Below are 23,124 nucleotides of genomic sequence, written 5' to 3'. Positions count from 1 at the left end.
ACCCCTGTTCCAGGCGCTGAATACGTTTTACAGACACCGCCGTCCCCGATACGTACTACAGATAATACCTAACGTTACTGCTGAGTAAATATCACGGACACGGCCGAATGCTGAATGCTAAATGCGTGCTATAGACACTACCGTCCCTGGTGCTGAATAGTGTGCACGAAAGGCTGTTTTATCATGTAAGACTTCGCCTACCTACTGGCAGTACAGTACTGCAGCTAGCCACAGCTTTTGAAACGAATGACCCCGCGTAAGGTCACAATCGAACAATAGAAAGTCCGTGATCTTCGATACTTCTGACATCGTCACCTTCGAATTCGATTGGTTCTATTCGAACCTTGATAAGAACAGAACAACTGGCTCTTCGAACGCGCGGAAATAGAACGTTCATTCAAATCGACAATTAACGGTAATTACAATGGTGCAACAGCTAAAGATGGTAAATGACTAGACTTTCAGTTGGGACAAAGACAACAAACCGTGTGTTGTTGTAAAGGTGTTCGACAGAGATTGTTTCAGAAGTATTTAGTAGTGCTTTATGAAAGCAGTTTTGGCTGGAAGGACGGGAACACCCACTGATGAAATGGCGGAGGGGGACCAGGTGACCCGTGCTAGCGCCACAGAACTTGTGCAGAATCTAGACATCTCATCTTTGGATGGAGACACGGCAAAAGTACTTCTCAACAAGATTCTCACAAGTCTTGAAGATGTCGCCAAGATGAGGTCATCTACGACGACCAATGAGGGACAAAACCGCCCCAAACCGGGTTCCTCTTCTCCCCCCGAAGAAGTCAGACGGGCGTCTGAAATATTGCTGGGCATGAAAGGCGTCGACCAATCAAGTGCCGCCACGTGTCAGGACACTGAAGATGTAGAGAATCCAAATCAGACCGGAAAGAACGAGACCAACGGTACGTGAAAGTAAGATCTACTCTAGGGACGATCCAAAAGCCATACATGACGTGTGATAAAGGGTAACTTTGCGCAAACAGAGAATGGGAAGACAACGTATTCAAAGGGAATTTAAGTAGAGGGTGACATGATAGTAAATATGGGAGTGTATAAACAACGATAGGGGAAAGCGTTCCAAGTCTTCACTTTTGTTAGGGTAAAGTTATAGCTAGTTGCACTCTAAGAATGAGAAGTTTCCTGAAGAATGTATGTACATTTATCCCTTTCCAGCACCCACATCTTCCGATGATTTCGCTTCCCGCACCAAGAGCGCCATCTCCACACTGGCAGATTTGTGCACGGCGTTGAGAGATGTCGAGCCGCAGGTAACGTTACTTCTGTTGTATCTTTAAAGCCACAATGGAATCATAAGAGGACAATTCGACCCCGCCAAAATTTCAGCCCATCAAAAAGCTCCCCAGGCGTCCAAGGTTATATTGCACCATAAAGTATTCCACTCACCTTATCAGTATTTTGAAAGAAATTGGGTCTAATGATTGACAAACAAAGACCGTTGCATAAGCTTAGTGTCTTCCTGTTTCACAAAATAGAATTGAAATATTGATGCGGTAGCCCTTCAGAAAGTGAAAATTTACAAGAAGTGTACACTCTACTACTTAACTTAGTATTTATTACCTAATATCCCATCTGTTCGTTTGCGAAATGTCTTAATATTGCTGTTGCTAATTCTAAAGGGACAATTTTTCAAAATAAACGCCATACAAGCATCAAAACTTAAAACCCCTTTGGGGGCCTTTCATGGATTCCCCATTCCCGAAAAGACCGAAATTTGGCAATTTGAAGGTCGTTTTGCCATTTTTCTTGCTGCGGCCGGGAGCGGTACTGCAGATCAGGCTCTCGTAGGGTATACCATCCCGGCATGTAAAAATGTGAACATATACAAGGCATTAGGCTTAAAGCCAGCAAACACTTTATCAAAAAGCTCCTGAAGTCTTCGCGTACATTGAGAATGGCCTTTAGGACATTTTGAAACACTATTACACATAAAAATAACAAGTTTTTAGGTGACCTGCGATTAGACAATGTGGCACCATGACCGTCCACAGAAGCGCCACCCATATTCATTAACACATCACTTCTTGTATATAATGAGTAGCTATAGGTTAACGGGACATACCTCAATTTATTTCTTCCGTGTTGGCAAAACCTGTGGGTTTTTTGCCATTTGGCATAAACCAGCCATTAGCGTTATCATCATTTGGGGCTTAAGTTCTTGTGCATTGTTCTTTTCGTTTGAAAGCTAGTGTAAAATTGATTTTCCATAAGATCCGTTCCATGGTTCCATATCAATTATCTCATATCACTTCACAAACTTGATTTTTTTAAACTTTGTTACCAGGTTGTGAACGAAGTCCTCCCTCAGCGATACCACCACTTGGTTCCGTCCACATCGGCACCAACTCTTGTTCAAGAAGTAGCAGTTCCAGTTTCCGAAGTCAGCTCAGAACACACTGCAGCTGTAGGTACTGAACCAACAACACTTCCATCCCCTGCCGCTGTCGACTCTCAAGTTCCATCTCCAAAAGTATTGAAACCTTATCAATTTTCTTTGGAGTTTCTAACCTATAAACGTATACAGAGCTAAATTATAACTTAGTTTTAACAGGTTGACGTTATCAAGGCTTGTCAAACATTGTCGTCCCTTTTTTAGCAGAACAGCATTTTTTTAAAAACTACTGAGCTTTCGCGCACAGTTTAGATCTCCTCCATGCAAGTTTGATTTCATGAAGTTTATGAAGTTTATTCTGTGTGTATCCCTCCGCAGAGGATCTTTATTCCCGGTAAGACAACCATCCGCCCGATGCCTGATTACTGCCGAGTAATCTTCCACCCATCCAGTCCAGACATGGACAACAGGAAACGTAGAGCGAGGACTGTTTTCTCAGCACAACAGGTGATCAACTAACTAAAGATTCACCTTTCGTTTAAAAATTTCCGGGCATTTTCGAATTTGACCAAGCACTATGAATATCAACAGGCGTTTCAGTATCAAAGATTTGTGTAATCTATATTTTCCCTTCTCCGAACTCTGCACAGTTGAAACGTTTGGAGGAAGAGTACAAGAAGTGCAGCTACCCTGACAAAGAACGTCGCCAGAGTGTGGCGGATGCTACAGGGCTGACAGAGGGGTGCGTGCGCATATGGTACCAGAACAGACGGGCTAAGGACCACAGGTAGGGACATTTAACTTCCGAACATCACCTTCCTACGCAGTTCAACGTCTTATCTTATGGATAAGGTACATGTACAGATTGCAATTCTTCTAAAGATATTGATATAAACATATCTGTTCTTTTATCTCTGCTATAACTGACAAGCGAGGAGAAGTTGAATTGATCTAATTACAATAAGTTTTATTTTGTACATGTCAACTGTATCTGTTCAACATGTTTTGTCATGTTGTGACCTGTACTTAGCCCAGTGTAGCAAAAATATGCAATAAAGGACTTCATTTATTCATTCATTCATTGATACTGATCGGAAAAATTGAACATTTGCTCTGTACTTATGATCTATGAAATCAGTGTGTAGATCATCAAATTGTATTAAAGTACATGTATATGTTGGCAATAATCCTATCTCTTATAAATAGAAAATGATTTTGTTTCTTCTTTTTTAGGCTGAAGGATTCAGAAAAGCAGCGTGAAGGTATGTCAGTGTCGTCAACGTCACAGCCGGAAATGCCAGGCATACTCTCGTTACGTCCGGTAGAACCAGCCAGGCTGCCTCCTTCAGAGACGGCCCCACCCACGGCACTCAATCGGGCTGAGGAGGCTGCGATGGAGGCGTTGGTTAACCTATCTTCTACAGCTTCTACAGAAACCATTGCTGCACATAGCCCCCAGAATAACCTCAATTCTGCAGCACAGAGTGACGAAGCAATGTCTGATGTTGATACCAAGTCCTCCGCGACCGAAAGCATTTCGCCATGCAAGAACATTAATGCAGCTTCAAAATCAGAACGCGCCGAACAAAGCACCGTCAGTTACCTTCAGTTAGCCTTAGAGAAGAAAGAACAACTACAAATAAGACAGACTGAGGAAAACTGTAAAAGCAAGTTAATCCCAGCGGCAGATCCACCTGACCATCCATCAGACGACATGCGGACTGCTCCGAGTGAACAAGTCGAGAAGGCGTCGCGTGTATCTAGCCAACCAAAGTCACAGAGAGCGATTATCGCCTCCCTTGTCGCCCAAACGCTGAAACGGTCGGACGGACTGGACCATAGGAGAACAGTGGTACCGATTGCAGTGGTCAACATCCCCATTGTTCGAGTGGAAGGTAACGCAGGAAAAGGCACAGATGCTTCAGCGAAAGGCTCTGAAAAAATTAAGTCCGTGCCCTATGTCACCGTTGCTACAAGAATTCCAGTCGCAAACGAGGGAAGCAGGCCTGGATCCGGAGGCTCAAAAAGGGGGAATTCGCCACAACAGTCTGGAGAAGTACTCCGTGCTACATCCATCGGAATCCCCTTCCGAGCCCTTCAGTTTCAAAACCAGTGGACAAAGAAATCTTCAAATCTAAGTCAAAGGAACGATTCTTCAACTACTGTCACGTCCAAAATACAGACGGATGTCCATATCTCGACGGGAAATTTACCCTGCACTGGAGCAACTATCACCTGCAAGTCAACATCCACCAGCGCTTCAAGAGTACCTTCTCTTCTCGGATTCTTAATCTCAGATACACAAGCAAAGCCGAAACAGTCGGCCAACTCATCAAATCCAACGATACAGGACACAAGGCCATCAACAAAGGGAAGCGGCGTAGGGACAGAAAAGGCTAAGTTGTCTTCCTATGATATTCCCTCAACAATCGTGCTTCGCCTGCAGCCTAGACCTATGACTGTGACATCCAAGTCGTGCACTTCTTCTGGGCAGTCCCGAAAAGACTCTGAGAAAGAAACGGACCAACCGACTTCCAGCATAGATGACTTCAACACCAGGAGTTCATCAACACCAGGAGTGACTGATCGAAAGAGAAAAGTCTGTCAGGAAGAAAGTGTCAACAAAGGGTGTAAAGTCGTGAAGACTAAGATGTGGAGGGAACTGAAGGAAGAAAAGAGCGTAGCGAAGAGAACCAAGAACATGACCAAAGGGAGTAAGAAATCCAGCCCATCGCAAATGATTCAACCTTCCATAGAGGGCAAACAGTGTGGAGATGGAGCTTCGGATAAAGACATTCCAACAAAAGAAACTACGAAAGGTAGCAGTGCACACGTAGGAAGCACGCAAACAAAGCTGTCGACAGCTGACACCAAGGGCCTTACTAATGCCTGTACTGTGATGTCTGACGGCAATACGCAGAACCCAAAGAACAGCCATCCAACGACGCTGCACTACAAGAAGGGGCGAGTCTGCCAATGTCATCAGCTACAGGAAATCATCGACTACTGCGTCCGTAAAGGTCCAGAGACAGCAGCAAAAACGGACAAGTTTTGCTCGACTCCCAAAGAAGTTGGATCTCTCCAAAGACCACGAGAAGGGAAAGGACAATGTGAGCCACCACGTCAAGTTCCGAAATCCGGCGATTCTGTTCCCAAAACCTGGGCACCGGGAACGGTGCGACACTTGAAGATAACGGCGCCGATATCAATAGCGACGTCTAGCAGTTTGACGAATGTCCGCAGTTTCGAAGCTGTCCCAATCGGATCGGTCAGGGCATCACGGATCGCCAACACTCAGCACGGTGGGAGTTTTCACCGACCAACGCCAGCTAGTTTTCGTCACGTCCACTTCTCGAAGAAACCATGTCCCATACCTGCTGCAGTGATATCAAAGTCTTCACCGGCCACTGGACAACTGTTCCTCAACAAAAATCAAAAAGCGGCTGTTCAGCTGAAAGCAACCAGAGGCGTTCGCGTCGTTGTTTCTCATCCCTCCAACAATGTTACGCTGCCAACGGCACGTCCAGTGTGTGAGGCCTACACAACACCCCCGACATTCACACGGCCAACGGTCAGTGCGGTCGCTCAGCGGGCACATCACACATGTGGAGCTGCAGCGATGTTTCGGTTAGGGTCAGTTTTGAAGCGACCCAATGCTAGTAGCTTTAGACTACCATTTGTCATGAAGCCAGCAGAACGCATAGCTACAGTAGTAACCACAGGATACACATCAAGCGGAGTCCGTCTGCAGCCTGTCCAGAACAGAGGACAACCTACTGGACAACCTGGAGGTGTGAACAGACAGCCGCCTCTCCCGCAAGGGGATGGAAACGCGTTAAGGAGACTACAGCGATTCACCGATGTGTTCATGGAGAGGCACCGCTCAAGTGCGCCCTCTACCGAATCGCGTAGAGATGACAGACCACCGCCTCCTAAAGTGCGACGCACGGACATGTGAACTCTCCACCAAGCAATTGTCGATACTCTGAAAGCTCCAGACTTTGAATTCTGACAATGAGTAATTTTGTATATAATAACAGCAAATGTTTCGACTTTCGATTGTTGGTTGAAGGGGACAGGGTGAACAATAGGTTTTGAAATTAAGCTGAACTTTAGCATAGTTTCATCAAAAGTTTCCCTTTGTAGAGAAGATGGAATTTTAATATTTTCAACATTGACATGTTTTGCTGATATAACGTTGTATAAGATAAGCGAAACGTGACACATTTACCTCCTGTTTCTGGAACTGATTGTAACATACAGAATGCCTGTAGCATACTCTATGTATGTATAATAACATTTAGATGCAATGGTTTGTATTCATTGAATGTTACTGTTGAAGGTTTGGAAAATCCACCCATCAGTTCAAAGAAGTCAATATTTGCTGTTTATCTTGTATCACAATAGAATTTTGTAGCAAGGTATCGAGAAGACTACTTGAGAAGACAGAAAGCTAAAAAATTACATTCTATAAGAAAGCCTTTGTAAAACGTTTAAAATACTTATTTATTGCAAAGTTCATTGTATTTTACATACAGTAATTTATGTACAATTATTCGCAGTTGCATAAGTTACATTTTATTGCTCCACGTCTAACTTCTTCCCTGTTTTAAACAAGAAGAAAATAAAGGAACTAATACATTCCATCTCAAACTGTGATTAAATGCATATATACTAGGGGTGGGTACCGGTACATAAAATTCAGGTTCGGTCTAGGTCCAGGTCCAAATATACCACAACAATCACCTCCGATGATACACATATGGTGATAAAATATCTATCTAATCAATATCAACAACAAAGTTTAATGTATATCCTAAACATAGCTATATTACCTTGTTACCCATATCTGTACACAAAAATTCTGAGGGTACAAAAATAATAGGGTAGAAAATGTCTTGAGGCACACAAAATATACAAACACCGTTTCTCAACTTGTAAAGAAAAAGCAGTTGTGCTGAAAACTCAACAGACTTTATATAAACATTGTCAGCATTAAGAACAATCTAGTCTTTCATGTCTGTGCATGGTGTCATAAGATGCCCAGTCGGTCAAATCTAGATCTGTCCCGCTGACTTGTGTCTCTGGACCGGTCCCTGGAGTCTGCCTCCAGGTAGTCTGCGAGTCTCGTGATCTTTTTCCTGCTCTCCTAGAAAGAAACACGAAGAGTCTTTTTTTAATACTGAATTCATCATTTTTGTTTGAAAGAAAAAAATATAAGCCTGCCTTGTTTCAGCAAATAAAGGTGAAAATAGTGAATGTATATTGTAGTTTCCTTCTAGTTCTCTATGAAATGGACAAATTTCTGTCTGGTTTTGACAAGTTGTAACTGTTACAAAGCTATTCCTCTTTTGCTAACCTTGATCATTTGTTTGGCTTTCTCGGCCTGTTCATCAGCCTTCAGCCTCTCCTCCTGCAGTGCGAATCTGCTCTCTAATGTCGTCTGTTGTAAGGTCTCCTGAGTTTTCCTGCACAACAAACAAAAACAATGCTTCACAAACATGTCAGAGTCCTTAACGATGTGCCTAACTTATAGACAGGCAGTAAGTGATGACTCACAACAACACCCACATGTCTGGACGCTAGAAACTAAAAGATCACCATGTAGCTTATTTCTGTGCCACTTTTGAGCACTTTTGATAAGAAATCCGCAAGCAAATGTGGTAAACAGTAGCATTAAATGTCAATTTCATAAATCTACTATAATATTTCCAGTTTTCAAGCCTCATAAAATGCTCTGGGTGCCTTTAAGGTTGGGAAGCTAACCTTGACCTGTCCAGCTCTGTCTGAAGGTTGTCAAACTTGGACTTGAACCACTCATGGGCATCCTGAAGGTTTTTGGACACCTGTAGGGAAAATAATAGTGAATGGTCATGTCCTAAACATCACAGTATACAATGCAAATCCCAGATACATGTATGGACCATACATGGTAGTATCATTATTAGAGTAACAATAGATGTGTATTGATAGATATGTAGGGCACATCAGGACTGATAAGTTTCTTATCATACAGACTATCTAGAAACTTGAAGATGACTGAAAAATGTCTTACCTCTATTGACTCATCATTAGCAGCAAGTAGTCTGTCTTCTATGTCTTTTCTTTTGCCTTCAATCTTCTTGGCTTTATGCTGAAAATATGACATGGATATAAGTCTGATGTTTGAGACTGTCACTCTCATGATCAGAATAAAAGAGAACAGTCTAAGGACCAGAATAACATATTAGTTGAACTAATAAGATGCCTACTGTCTTTTATATATGACTGTGAAAATGTTTAGACATAACCTTTAAAATAAATGGGACACTTTCCTAAATCCCAGTGACACATTTTGTAATTACACTTATCATGGCTACAAATATCTAGTATAGATCTAAATGATACTTAAATTAATCAAATTAAATTAATGTCAATTGTGATATTCATTTGGTGAAATGACGACTCACTCTGTATTTTTCTGTTCTTTTTCTTTCCTTTTCAAGCTCATCTTCTTGGTGCCTGCAGAGAAAATGGATATCTGTCAATTAGTGCTGCGTACCTAAACGCAACATCAGGTACAGGTACCGGTACAGAGGTTTAGGTACAGGTCCGGACCTGTACCTGTACCTGAAAAATTTGGAAAAAAAAGTGTTTTTCTGAACTTTTCAATAGTGACTTGTTAGTATCTTTATTCAAGGAACATAACTAAGTTTCCTACTGCCAAAATCCCCTGGCTTTGCTACCAAAACTCTCAGTCGGCCTAAATGATCTGATGCATATTAGTTACGCTGTTCCAATGTGCCACTTTGGTCACGTTTGGTGTTGCATGAGGTTATTAGGTTAGGAGATCAGTCACAAAATAAGCACATGTTGGTGTAAATTTATATCGGTACAGTACCGGTACTTCGTGATTCAGTATTTTGGACCTGTACCTAATCATTTTTTACGGTACAGTACCGGTACATAGTACTGGTACGCAGCACTACTGTCAATGGCATAGTCTGTCTTATTTTCAAACAGATGCTCAAAATACTGGACTTTTTACAGTTTTTCAGAAAAGGATCAGTACAAAATACAAAAGCTGGGTATAACTCACTTTACCACCTCTGAAGCCTCTACCTGAGCCCTAGCCAGGGCCTTCAGTTCCGACTTCAGATTGTTAATCTCGTCCAAAAAACTACTGATAGTTTTTGCCTGTAAAAGAAAACCAAAATGTCATATTTTACCAGATATAGGACAAAAAAATATCGATAAAATGACAACAATTTGATCAACAAGGAGAAAATGAAATGCAGAGAAATGTTCTACCTGTTCTTTGTTCTTGCTGATGTATTCATTCTTCACCTTTTCCAAAGACTCCAGCTCAGCCTGTATGGACTAACAGACGGGGGTAGGAGAAGTCATGTAGTTTTCAGACTGGTACACATTTTCTCCTTCTATGTTTTGCTTTGATATCATTTGCTACATGGCATGTCATGCTGAGGTACAGCTTTTTCTATATTTTTCACCGAACAAATTAGATAAGCTTTACTCCAAGTTGGTACAAATAGCAAGGTAGACTAAGTTTTCTGTTTTCTTAACAACAGAGAAAACTAAAAAAACATGACTAATATCTAGGCTACAGGTAACTTGAGATTCAAACATAATCAAACAAAACGGGCCTGTTCTGGGAAACTAGTGACAATAGACCAATGCTATAGTCCTACCCAAGTCTGTCAAAACGTAGAAATGCAAAATAAAAACATAAAGATTCAAATATTTGACGGACATGCAGCCACTTTCTCATTGGTTAAACTGCTAATTGTGATGGACAGTCAGGATAAGTCTAAAGTGACTAGATAATGAGTCAATCCCTTGTGTATTGTGGGACCCATACCTTGACCTTCCCATGAGTGTGTTCGTGGTTCTTCCTCTCCTTCTGCAGCTGGTCCAGCTGTACCTTCTGGCTCCTGATGCGGTCCTTCAGCCTGGCCAGCTGCTGTTCCAGCTCGTCTATCCTGCCCTGCAGCTGTTTGTTGGTACGCGTCAGGTCGGAAACACAAGAGAACGACTCCTCGTGGACTCTCCTCAGCTGTAGACATGAGAAACAACTGATTTGCTACCCATTTTGCAACGAAAAAACGAAAACATTTCTTCACATTAAGGCACAGTATTCTTGAATAAATATAAATCTAATTGATATTATGCCAGGTCCTCTGCCCCACTCCCCCAAATTGATTAAAAAATTATACATTTTGCAACAGACAACAACACACGAGTATGAAGGCATGAATGAATGCATGAATGAATGCACAGGAAAACTGCTGCAATACAAGTTGATTGTTTTTATATAATATTGTTTATAAGCTTGGAAGCTCAGTGTGAAGACCAGAAGCAGTATAATCAAATACTTGGCAGGATACTAATACTAATACTACTACTACTACATTGTCTGGCTGGATCCTTGCCTCACCAACCACCCCCCTCCCCCTTACCTCAGTCAGTTCCTTCTGATGTCTCTTCCTGGTTGTCTCCCTCTCCTTGTTGAACTGTTGTTTGAGATTCTCCAGTCTTTCCTCGTAGTTCCTGACCTCATGTTTCATCTCCTCACTCTCCTGGGTTCTGATTGAAAGAGATATAAAATTTGAAATTGTCATACGATTTCATACAACGTCATACAAGAACAACAGAATTTTTTCTACAACCTTTATTTTCTGTTTTACCGGAGTGAATTTTTTTCATTCCGGTGAACAGTTTTCTGCAGTTTTTTAATTTTTATTTTCCTTCATGCAGTGATTTTGTGTAATTTGTCCTAGTTGTACATTTGGGGTGACTTAAAAAAGTTTACAGAAAGAATACATTGGTTACCTGGTGTTTTTAATCTTGTCAAGCTGGAAGGTTTTCTGTTCGAGTTGATCCTGTAGTTTGTCCAGGTTGGACTGTAGTTGAGAGTTGGACTGTAAGATTCCCTCCAGTGATGCTGCCAGCTTCATGTTATCCTGCTTGGTCTGGTCAAGTGCTAACTTCAACGGCTCCACCTATGTGTTCAGAATGGAAGTGCAGTAAATTGTTAATATTTTTTTATGTTGGTCAATTCAGTCAACATACCTTTACAGTCCACATGAGAAAATCATGGGGAGAAGTAGTTAAGATTGGTTGGACTATGGAATACTTAACAGAAAATCTCTAACTGTAACCATAACTATAAACTGACACTACAAACACTTGTAACTAATGGGTCATTGTACTGTCCCTCTCCCTAGTGCTGAAAAGCTATCAAACTGCAACTTTTCCTGGAATAACTATCACAAGAACACATTTGGTCATGTCCATGGTGACAAAACTAAAAAGAAGTAACAAAAACACTTTTTTTCAGACCAAGGAAGTCAATGTAATGTACCATTTTATTTCTCGACTTGACAGTTACCTCATTTGACTCCATGGCCTCCATCTCTGCCACCTGGGACTGTAGGGCCTCCACCTCTCCCTGTAGCTGTCTGATGTTCCTCTGGAACTGCTGCCTGTAAAAATCACACGAAAACATATTAAGAAATTAGCACTAGTTTACAATTCTTATTGTTAAAAATCCTTGAAAAGCTGACATCCTTGGGATGGTTCAATATCGCATATCATATATTGTACATCATTCACAACATAAAATGATGAATTCATAGGGTCTCAAAAAAGACACTTAATATGTAGCAGTTCACAAGAGTCAAAACACAGAGAAAAAATCAATCAGAAAGAAAGACACTACTGTCTCTTCTAGTCATTACCTTTCATTTTTCATGGCAGCCAGCTCGCTGTCCTTCCTGCCCAGCTCAGTCTGCAGTGCCTCCACAGCGTCCTGTAGCTGTGTGTGGGACTGCATCACCCCCTCCAGGGTACTGGCCACACGGGTGCTGTCCTGTTTAGCCTCCGACAGGCTTCTCTTGTACCCTTCCAGCTGGAGATGACAACAACAGAAAAGATGCACCCTTCTCAACTTTAAAATAGCACAGCCCTACATGAATGTCCAGGGGAAAAGTTCAATGTACATTTTGTATTCCTTTCTATATTCCAACTGTGGACGAGAGTAAAGTCAAAATTAAAGCTGGACAAAGTATATGTCAAAACACTAAATTGTCATTAGTTATAAAATTATTCCAAATCAGCAAAAACTAAGCTGAACAATGATCAATACTCTGCAGGCTACATACCTTCTGTCTTTCCCTTTCCTCCACAGCCTCGATATGGTCCAGTAACCTCTGACCCTCCTTGACAGCTTCATCTCTAGCCTTGATGGCCATGGCAAACTCCTCCTCTTTCCTCTCTATGGCTGCCTGGGCCTGGGAGTGGAGAATGGAAAAGCAGAAGGTCAGAAAAAAATAGATTAAGTACAGGAATTGTAGGTCACTAGTAATTATAAAATGCCATTTACAACCCAGTGGGGATGTCACTATAGCTCAACTGTTGAGCCTCACAGTTGGGCTCCTGGTTACAATTAGCTAGTTGGTAACTAGAAGACCCGGTTCAATCCTGGGCTAGGTCATCTCGGTTGGGACTGCACCCATCCTTTGGAAGGGACGTAAAATGGAGGTTCCGCTTTTGAAGAGGTTCCTCGAGCTTAAAGGGGAGGGCTAGCAACCACTCCCTATGAAAATATAACCTGCTACTGAAACAGCAAGGAAACTTCCTGTCCTACAATGTAAGTGTCACTAGGCACTACAAGGGTCTGAACGAACAACAAGCAAGCCAGCTACAAGTACATACAAAACAATTTCCACAATTGGTACAGTTGTGACTACTAGTAAATATTTTCTGTGTTCAAATTTTCCTCAATTTTTTCAACATGTTTTGTTAACTTCTGACTCAGAGCTTTGGAAAAGATAAGACTAAAATAGCCTGATGTAGAAAGATAAAAGATGTCTCCACATTCACCTGTCTGAGCTGACTCTCGGTTCTCTGCATGTTGATCCTGCAGGCGTTCAGTTCTGCAGCTGCCTTGTTGAACTTTGCCTCCACAGCTGCGTTCACCTTCCGCAGGTGCACCACCTCCGACTGGGCATTGGCTAAGGACTCCAGCTCCTGTTGCAGCTGGTCAACTTTAGTCTGAATGAAAGATGAGACGTTTGGACATGTGACAGATGTTGGACAGATGTTGGACACATCTTGTTCAGTGTCACTGACAAAGAGTAGTGGATGCTAACTGAAACGTCTGACCATTTCTGATTTTTATCCATTTGGCTCATTTGGTACATAGTTGTTTTTTTGTGCAGCCATACAACACAGCAATTTTCCAGAAAAGAAATGTGCATGTAGTATGTTGAAAATACGAAATGTTTTCTTTTTAGACAGTAGTGCTCTATACAGTAGTAGTATAATACAAACAGGCAAAAATTGATATCTAGTAGGTATGATACAATCACATCATGCTTGTGACCACCACCCCCCTCCCCAATAGATCCTCCCTTTGAAAGTGATGTCGATGTTGTCAAGCTTCTCTGTTCAACAACATGTGGCTCCGTACCTGTAGTTTCCCCTTGTCGTAAGCTAGTCTGTTCTTGCTGTCAATCATCTCAGCCATGGCCTTCTCCACCTGCTTCTGGGATGCCTGGACAAAGTGGTTTGATGAAATTCATTATGATTACATATTTGGAATGAATACCTTTAAAAAATTCTTAAACAAAGGACCTTAACTAAGAAATTTAACATTATACTGCTGCTGAAACAGTACCACTGACAGTAGTACTTTTCTCTTAAAATGTTGGTCTGATATTTCACCTATCCAGGTTCAAACTTGATTATCATAGAGAAGTTCATCCAGTCCACATGTTAATCTCTGACCTGCTGTTGTTCCACAGCTCCCATCCTCTCCAACAGACGCATGTTCTCCTGTTCTACCTGCTGTCTGGCATTGGACAGGGCTGAGATCTCCAACTGGGTACATGGGAGAGGGTTTTATACAAGGATGGGTGTCAATAGTGTATGTCTATCTGGTTTTGGATGGGAAAATCTTGTGTTGGATGCATTCAGTTCTAAATACATTCTGTCATAGATATATGACAGATGAATAAACATTTCTGTATTATCGTACAATTCCACCTTTGACAATATGTATTTCTTGGGACATTTTTTTAAATCTTTATCAATGCACATTGTTTAATTTAAAAGCTTTTGCCAGAGCTTTTGCAGTTACATCACTTTTACTCACAAGATATGGCATACAGTAGTTTGTCCCCTCTGTCATAATTAATCTTTCACAATTCCTCCAAAATTACTACACGATATAAAATTTGCTCTTAAAAAATGCACAATGTTTAAACATTTTTTGCCCAAGCTTTTGTAGGCAAAAATGGAACTTTTTACTCACAAGATACAGCGTACAATAGTTTGTCCCCCAAGAAACTGTTGCTAGCTGACTAATTCATGTTAGACTTGATCAGATATATGCCCCACCTTGTACTGCTGCATTTCATCCTGTAGTTTTTGTCTCTCCTCTGTCATCCCATCCACAGCCTGGTTCACCTCTTCCAGAAGACTCTGCTTGTCTTTCAGGACTTGTTCCTTCTCCTGGATTGGTTGATGAGTTGATTAGTTTAATAGTTATTAAGTTCATAGACCAATTAACATTGTAAACATATCTGCACTACAATGCTGGCAACAAACACGTTGGTTGATCCTCTTTGCTGCCTCAAAGTTCCGATAAAATATGACCAGTTATGGCAGGTAGTTTTGGACATCCTCTGCAAAAATTAATTTAAGTTGATAAAACGGCACTTAAAAAGGGCTTTAGACATAATAAAGTAAGAACACACCTTGGTCAGTTGTTCTATTTCCTTCTTCAAAGTTTGAATGACAGAATCCTGAAAGTGAGGGAAAAGAATGTCAGAAATGGTTTACAACCAAGATTTTTCTTGACATTCAGAATACATACATTAAAAACATTACCCTGGACTTCATGGTAAGACTTGTATCTGGCTGAAGCTTGTACGCAATGCTCCTGCGTGCCACAGGTAGTCCCTCTTGAAACTGTCTGTCTGCCAGTGTCCAGTATGTTTGCCACTTGAGACTGGAGGCAAGAAAACCTTCCAACAAAGATCTCCTGAGCTGTTCAAGTAACAGTTTTCTTTGTTTTCTTAGCAACTTGACTTCTTCCTTCAAGCTCTTTGCAACAGGGTCATGGTCATCCTTTGGGTCTGTTATTTGAACCATCCTTTTTCCTCTGGACGTCTTAAGAACAAGAGCTTGGGTGTAAGAAGACTTGTATTTGTGAAGAGAAAGTTGTGCATTCTTCAGAATGTACTGTTGCCTTTTAAAAACTTCAGGGTCTTTTTTTTTACCCTTTCCAACAAGATCTTGCCTTTTCACAATTTGAGAGGAATCTACTTTTTCCAGGCTATGCATACTTGTTCTTGTAGTTCCTCCTTTCTTCTCGAGAAGACGTTTCTTTTCTCTCGTCAATATCTTGATTTCCGTTTTGAAGCTGTCTAATACAGGGTCCTTTTCTTTGAGGTCGGTGACCTCCATTGGTCCTGAATTTTCCAAGTCAGCACTAATTCTGTTTGCTTCAAAATCTTCAGATGAGTCTTCCCGGTTGCTCTGTTCCAAAACACATTCCTTCTTCCTCGTTGAGTCTTGCTTTTTTTCTTCTAAGACATGGTACAAAGGGTCTGATATCTCAAGAACACTTGGCCTCAGTCCTTCCTCTATTCTAGAGTCATCATCTGATTTGTCAATCATACTCCCTCTGCTTGGTGGAATATAGTCTTCTTCCAAATGGGATTCTCCCAAGTCCTTCCAAGATTCCTTCATGACATGCTCCTTGTTCTTCTTAGGACTCTTGCCAACGGGAGACTGCAGATCTAAGACTTTAAGGAAGTCCTGCTTGGAGAGTTTCTTCAGCAGAATTGGGCTCATTGGAGCAGTATTTCCTACGTGGAACATTGCTGGAGTTCTTTGTATTTGTGACGGTATCACCAATGATATACACTGACAGGAACTCACAACAGGCCGTCTTTCAGGGGGACGCTAACTTCTGATGGGCTAGACCATTCTAAGAGAGGGTGGGGCTGTTTTGACAATTTCATTTGATCTTGTTAGCTCTTTCACCCTATCAGTGAATCATAACATTGACTATGAGAATGAGATTCATACCACTGAATAATATATGTTAACATGAAATAGATCTATCTTGATTTCTTGGAAAAAATTGTTTCCCTGACACCCCCTGTAGTTGAATGGATGTTCCTAAATGCTGACGCTTTGGCTAACACTGGCTTGTGTGTGGCATGTTACTTGTTCAACCACTCTTTCAAACTACATGATGATGTACATCGCTTCTAACAATTTGTCATAGCCCCAATGAGATTGTAGCCTGGGGCATCCAAATCCAATATGGGCCAGGCAACGGGTGCCAAAATTGCTGTCAGAGGAGGATAAACACATGAAACTTGGCAGAAATGTTACATACAACATCAGAAACAACTTCCGGGGTGGAACTATTACAAACTGTCCTTAACATGACAACTGTTGCATCTTTAAAATCTCAGGCTATAGCAGTAACAAAAAAGGAAAACCACAAGATTTTACTATAATACAGAATTTAAACTAAAACTCTGTTTGGCACCTGTTCTTAGATTCATCTTAAAGAATAAATGACTCACAAAAATATATTTCAACTTACACCAAGTTACAGCATGAGCATAAACAGTGAAAGTAGTGAATTTTTTTGTAGTCTACAAAGCCAGGTTTCAATCCCTATTTCAAAGTTGGATAAACAGTTGCCAATATTGTACAAACAGTCCCTAGACACTAATTGGTTTCGCCTACTTAATTGCCCAATGTGTTTACAATTGTGCAGTGACAACAGCTAATTGTATTTTGCCTCCAGTCAAAAAGCAAAGAATGTTGTTTACAAGATGACTGCTTAGAAGAATTTACATCAGTCTTCTTCTTTTGTCAACCTCAAATTGAGGTGAAGTATGTTACATTTTGAAGTAGCCAGTCTTGAAATGTGACTTTACTACTGCTTGTGTTTTAGACAAACACACTGGGACACCTTTACTCTATAAGTGTGTTGGTTTCCCTTTTGTGCAGGTTTTTCCTCATACACAGGGCCGCTGCATCCAAAATGACAAATGCAATCCCTTACATTAGTTACAACATGTCAAAGCTGGGGCCAACCCTAGGATCAACCCCCTCCCTCGGATCAGTAATGCACACAAAACCCCTTTAAAAGCATTTAGGAAAGATCTAGACACTATTATTAGTCTTCTCCCTCCAAGCCAGAATCAGTTGTTCTTGTGATAAGCAAGATATGTCAACTCAATAAATGCTTAGAGTTAGAGAGACTGAATTCAGACATACAAACATATTATTTGTTGATTGGTAGACAAAGTTATATCCAAACATTTCAATAATTGTACACTACACATTACTACAAATGTCCACGTATATATAATTGTACTCACTGTACATAATATCTGTATGTAAGGGTGACCCAGCAACAAAAATTAACAAAAACGTTATTATTCATCAATACTATGGGGCATGAAATTAGAGAGCAAAAGGGAATTAAATTTTCTCCTAACTTTACCTAAAATAATACAATGTTCAGTTTCTCACCAATTTCTTGACTTGTTCCAGGTTCTTGTCTTCCTTCTGATGTAGGTCCCTCTCCAGACTAGAGATCTTGGACTTCAGTTCCTCACTTTTTACACATAATAGAAAAGAAGAACATGAATACAAAAACAGCCTGATTTAGCCTTCGACATGACATAATATTCATGTGATTTCAATATTATAGAAACTTGAAGTTCCAGTTTCTATAATATAGAAATCACATGAATATTATGTCAATCTAGGGAAAGGTGAGGAACCTTTAGGACAGGACGTTAAGCTATGGTCCACTGTTTACTGTACTTGTCAAAAAGAGCTACCGGAATTTCTCATAAACCTGTAAGTACTGCACATCATGGACAGTATTCTGTCTTCTCGATCTCTGTAACGAGGTTCAAGATCAACATTTTTCTTCCACTTTTTGCCAGCTTATCTGCTAATCACGATATCAATTTCATCAAAGCGTTTGACAGTATTTTCCTTACTTTTCTCTCTGCACCGTGGCCTTCTCTTGTTTCTGTTGTTCCACCTGGTCGGACACACTGGCCTTGTGGGTCTGTAGGGCCCTGCCCTGTTCCCTCAGTTGAGTGGACACTTTCTCCTGCTCCAGCTAAGAACACAAAAACATGAAAAGCCCTTTTAAAGATTAGACTTATAATCATTAATACCAGTCTGATTACTCTGATACTGAAAAGTTTGTAGACAGTGCTGTGGTACACCACCTAACGGTTCACTGAAAAACTGCAGCAGATTCAGACATAGCTGTGTTAGAACTGAGTGGAACCATATAACTTCAGAACATTTCTGACGAACTTCATTTCTACTGCTGTCAATGAGATTCACCTGAATGTATGATTTTATTGATATTAATTAATGCTTTACTTTGAACATATCTATTTTCTTGCAGTATGAAGTGTAATTCTGACCTTGAGTGCCTGTTGGTGGTCTGACATGAGTTTAGCGATCTCTCCCGAGGCTGTCTTTAGGGCTTCGTGGGCCTCCTGGTTCTCCTTCTCCAACTGGTGATAGGCCTCCTACAACTCAAGGAAGGAACAACAGGCTGTCAGTTGTAACTGTAAGCATGGCTTTTCTGCAACGTGGTATCCAAGCATATTCAAGTATTCAATCAATTGCACCACTCAAAACCCAGGTCTGTGCACTACCCAGCATGCGGCTGCCAAACTTTACCTGCTAGTTTCTTCAGTTACAAACAAGCTTTCACCAGTTTGACGCTTGAGATCAGTTGTGCTGGCTAAAAGGGAATTTTTCACGACAATAAAACTATAACGTCACTCTTCTAGGGTACCAAGTTGGAGAAATACATGGATGATATCTTATAGCTGCTGAGTCTCTTTTGAAAGATGAAAGAGACTCCGCAGCTAGAATATGTTTGGATACCACTTACCAGGCTAGCTTTTCTGTGGACTTCGTTGCTACCAACATATTTTACATTTTCACACCAAATGATCTGGGAAATTTCCAGAACAGTTATTTGACTTGTGTGAATAGTGGAACACGCTTAAACAAAAGTTCGTCCCACCTTTTGCTCCTGGAGGATCCTACGAGCATTTTCTGACTCTCCTCTCAGCTCCACGTTCTGTCTCTTCAGGTCAGCAACTATCTTCTGATTAACCTGCATGAAAGCAAACATGCTTTAAATCTGAACTGGCTAAAGATCATCATACGTCAAAAATCATTACAATGACATTCAAAACAAATACTTGCAGAGAGGACAGAAGGGACTTGGGAGCTATAATGGGTTTGGATACCAGCCTATTTTACTTTCTGACAATTAAACTACTGAAATGTGTCATTTGTTATGATGACTCAATACAAGGCAGTATCTACAAATCAAATGATTGTATAACGTACATCTGTGTTGACCAAATATCAATAGGGCCTACCTGATGTTCTCCAACAAATTTTTTCATCTCTCTTTCCCTTATTTCTGGAAAATGAATATAAAATCATGTATGTAGATTCAAATAAAAAAACTGAGGTACAGTAAGATTACATTATTCGGGTACACAGAATAGACTTAAGATCAGAATATAACTCAACCCATACTATGTTGGCGATGGCTACTTGCTTGACCAAGATTTCCAGACCAAAAAAACAGGAATACACACACACACACACACACAGATAAAATAGTACAAGAAAGTCCACAATATACCGAGAACTGACCAGTTTCTGCCCTGAGTGTCCTAACCAACTCTTCCATCTGTTCTCGTATCATATGTTCCTTCTTCAATTCCTCCCTCGCTTGCATGGTCTCCTTCCTCAAGACATTACAGTCTGAGGACAGCGTCTCAACCTGGGAGTTTACAAAAGTTCTTTCGTCTGAATTTATTTGGTTTAATGCCTTTTGCTGACAGAATAACTTCAATAAGTGTCAAAGTATGGCTGTCAGGACTAAAGATTTGACCTGCTTACACATTCAAACATATTCCTATTAATCCTAGCCATTCCATAAAGTATCACAGGTTCTTTAACACTGACTCTCTGTTACACAATTCCTTCCTCCATGTATTAGCCTGGATACCATCCTCTGTAGTAACCTTCGTAGTAACCATGTGGTTAGCAAGCTAAACAATTGAGTCAGCTATTACAACGGAGGATGGTACCATGTATAACATTATTACAACATGTGACATCCAATATCCATACTGTACAGTGTACTTGAGTAATCTAAAGTAGTTTCACAATTCCATGTACCTCGTGCCTCTCAGTCTCCACCACCCCTTCCATACTGTGTATTCTGGCCAGTAGTGTAGCATGGGATTCCTCTAGACTGGCTCGCAGACTGCTTTCACGGGACAGCTCTTCTTTCATCTACAACAAAAACAACACTCTACATGAATCTATATAGTTTATAATTCATTTTGTATAGTAATTTGACAAAGTATAGATGTATCTGTATACTATTCTTTTGCTGTGACCTGTACTTAACCCAGTGGGTATACGCATACAATAAAGGTTTTCATTAATTCCTTTTTTCATTCATTAAATCTCCACATATTGAGTGATATAATGATATAACAAAGGAATGCCAGAAAACTCAAAACTTAATAGGACACATGGATATTACATCATTTCTACAAATATTACTCTTTTTTTTTCTAATCAATTCATCAGAGCCTGATGTTGCCATCGATTTTATGAAGAAAGGCGGCCCAATTGTTACTGTAGCAGCATCTCTTCACCCTAGGCCAGAAACATCAATGCTCAAGACAAACATGACTTCACTGACCCATTAGGAGAAGCAGGAGTTACGAAGGCTGCTCGGGAAATTCCCTACCCCATTTAGACCGGAACGTTTTGAGCCACTCACACCGGGGCATGCCCCTACTCTTTTTTGAAAGATGCGGTGGGTTCTTTTACGTGCTCAAGGTATGGCTCTCCTCAAACACGGGACCTCCATTTAACGTCCTATCCGAGGGACGTCCCTAGACAAAGCTAGGTACTCATTTACACCTGAGTGAAGTGAGGGATTTTGTGTTAAGTGCCTTTCCCAAGGGCACAACGCCGGGTGCATGTCCAGACATGTTTGAGGGAGAGCCGGAATCGAACTCGGGCCACGCTGTTTGGCAGCCCTATGCTCTCACCATTACGCCACACCGACGCCACACACTCTTCTACAGAACAGAATAGAACTCACCTCATTTAATCTTCTTGACAACTTCTGTTTTGTGTTCTTCAACTCTTCATACCTAGCTGTCAGCTCACTCTGTACAAATACATATGTGAGTAGAAGTTATGTTACATGACAAGGGTGAAAACAGTGTCATGGGATTGAAACATATCATCAGTATAGTGATTTGAGAGATAGTTTTGAGACCAGAATAAGACATTGGATTGAGAACACAGTTATATGCAGTTATTCTTTCATCCTTCTATTGAATCCTACATTCATTCCTTCTTCCATCCATCCATCCATTCCTTTAGAGCTTTCTTTCTTACTTCACTTATTCATTTAAGTATGATTATAGTGAATACAGTGCAAAAACAATTACGGCTTGGCACACCAAATCCATGTTTTTTGGCACACTTTTGAGGCTCCTCACTCCACCGTCAAGTTGTGTAAAGCGCTCTTCCCAAGGGTACAACGTTGGGGCATGGTGAGTATCGAACCTGGGACCTAATGGTTCTGAGCCCAATGCTCTAACCATTGCTCCACATCGATGCCACCCTGTTAAATCCTAGTAGAAAAAAAAAGTGAGAGTTCCTCGACCTTCTCAGTGTTGGTGACCTCCAGTGCGTTGTGTAACTGTTGTACGTCCAGTACGGCCGTCTCCCTCCTGTTCTCAGACTCCTCCATGTCTCTCTGTAACCGCTCCTGACGACCTTTCAACTTCTTCACCTCGCGGTCGTAAGCCTCCACTGCAGCCGCCATCTGTTCATTAGCTCCCTGATTAGGATAAAAAATCAGACAAGGAAAAAATTAACAGTTGAAGAGCTTACGAAAGAGATTACAAGCTACTACGCACTATTGCTTTTTATTTTCTTATTCAAACATCTGACTCTTACAGGGTGTTGACCAGTGTCCTTTTGTTGACCAGTGTCCTTTTATAGGTAAATGCTTACAGGCAAAAGATTTGTTAGACCTGTAATAGAATTGCTGACTAAAATTTTGAATGTGAATGATAACACACAACAGACATGAAAAACATCAAAATCAAAATCACCATAAGATCCAACACGGGAAGTTACAAGCCATTACAGGAATATCATTAACACTAAAGTTGAAATGTAATTTATTTTTGCTTTCCAACAAACGATACCTGAGTATCTTTCCCCCTTAAGTCTTTCTCTGCCTGCAGTGTGACCAGGTTCAGCTTCAGTGACTGTATCGTGCTCTCAGTCCGGCACACTCTCGCCACAAGTTCTTCATACTTTTTCTGCAGCACCTCGGGCGCCACTTGAACCGCTCTATGCTGAAACGGGCTTATGGGATCCTGTATGCCGCAATCCAGGGACTGTACATGTGATCCGGCCTGTTGTTGTGACATGATGACGCGTGGATCAAACCCCATCTCCGCTAGTTGTGACAGAAGATCGTGGGTGTCACCTTCCGTGGACTGGAGACGACTTTCTAAGACGTGTAGAGTGTCCTTGGTTGGTGACCCTGGGGGTGCTCGTGAGGCGGGGATGACTTGTCGTTGACGTGACATCTTTTCGCCAGGCACTGTACTTCT

General features: G+C 41.1%; 2 protein-coding genes across 3 annotated transcripts; one reads left to right on the top strand and one right to left on the bottom strand.

Annotated features, from left to right (window-relative positions):
• The first annotated feature begins 316 nt into the window (after window positions 1–316).
• On the top strand, window positions 317–7,011 carry LOC136444074 (uncharacterized). The gene is made up of 6 exons (XM_066441545.1): window positions 317–917; window positions 1,189–1,283; window positions 2,318–2,503; window positions 2,744–2,872; window positions 3,016–3,152; window positions 3,599–7,011. The coding sequence occupies exons 1-6, from the start codon at window positions 545–547 to the stop codon at window positions 6,321–6,323; spliced, it is 3,645 nt and encodes a 1,214-aa protein (XP_066297642.1). The 5' UTR covers window positions 317–544; the 3' UTR covers window positions 6,324–7,011.
• Window positions 6,847–23,111, bottom strand: LOC136444075 (coiled-coil domain-containing protein 150-like). 2 transcript variants are annotated; one of them, XM_066441546.1, is made up of 28 exons: window positions 22,711–23,111; window positions 22,161–22,337; window positions 21,588–21,656; window positions 20,645–20,761; window positions 20,114–20,243; window positions 19,831–19,874; window positions 19,467–19,559; window positions 18,853–18,960; window positions 18,412–18,536; window positions 17,933–18,017; window positions 15,124–15,171; window positions 14,765–14,878; window positions 14,153–14,245; window positions 13,836–13,919; window positions 13,247–13,417; window positions 12,526–12,654; window positions 12,103–12,272; window positions 11,754–11,847; window positions 11,195–11,364; window positions 10,822–10,948; window positions 10,224–10,418; window positions 9,656–9,724; window positions 9,444–9,541; window positions 8,815–8,866; window positions 8,421–8,498; window positions 8,132–8,211; window positions 7,725–7,833; window positions 6,847–7,514 (listed from the first exon to the last, which is right to left on the bottom strand). In XM_066441546.1, exons 1-28 carry the CDS (start codon window positions 23,098–23,100, stop codon window positions 7,398–7,400), a joined length of 3,336 nt encoding a protein of 1,111 aa, XP_066297643.1. In that variant the 5' UTR covers window positions 23,101–23,111; the 3' UTR covers window positions 6,847–7,397. The 2 variants fall into 2 exon arrangements, with proteins under 2 accessions (XP_066297643.1, XP_066297644.1); XM_066441547.1 differs by lacking the exons at window positions 17,933–18,017; window positions 18,412–18,536; window positions 18,853–18,960; ... (5 more) ...; window positions 22,161–22,337; window positions 22,711–23,111 and adding an exon at window positions 15,257–16,408.
• Between the last annotated feature and the right edge of the window lie 13 nt (window positions 23,112–23,124).

The sequence above is a fragment of the Branchiostoma lanceolatum genome, chromosome 10, assembly GCF_035083965.1.
Source record: "Branchiostoma lanceolatum isolate klBraLanc5 chromosome 10, klBraLanc5.hap2, whole genome shotgun sequence".
Classification (NCBI taxonomy): Eukaryota; Metazoa; Chordata; class Leptocardii; order Amphioxiformes; family Branchiostomatidae; genus Branchiostoma; species Branchiostoma lanceolatum.
Note: the sequence above shows the minus strand (reverse complement) of the source record. Positions and strands in the feature narration are given on the sequence as shown.

Excerpts from the sequence above, each read along its gene's own strand:
- LOC136444074 (XM_066441545.1), top strand. The coding sequence starts at position 545 with ATGAAAGCAGTTTTGGCTGGAAGGACGGGAACACCCACTGATGAAATG. Across the intron at positions 918-1,188 it reads CGGAAAGAACGAGACCAACG|CACCCACATCTTCCGATGAT; the intron begins GTACGTGAAAGT and ends ATCCCTTTCCAG. Across the intron at positions 1,284-2,317 it reads TGAGAGATGTCGAGCCGCAG|GTTGTGAACGAAGTCCTCCC; the intron begins GTAACGTTACTT and ends CTTTGTTACCAG.
- LOC136444075 (XM_066441546.1), bottom strand. The coding sequence starts at position 23,100 with ATGTCACGTCAACGACAAGTCATCCCCGCCTCACGAGCACCCCCAGGG. Across the intron at positions 15,172-17,932 it reads TGGAACAAGTCAAGAAATTG|GATTCTGTCATTCAAACTTT; the intron begins GTGAGAAACTGA and ends CCTCACTTTCAG. Across the intron at positions 8,867-9,443 it reads GAGGCTTCAGAGGTGGTAAA|GCACCAAGAAGATGAGCTTG; the intron begins GTGAGTTATACC and ends TTTTCTCTGCAG.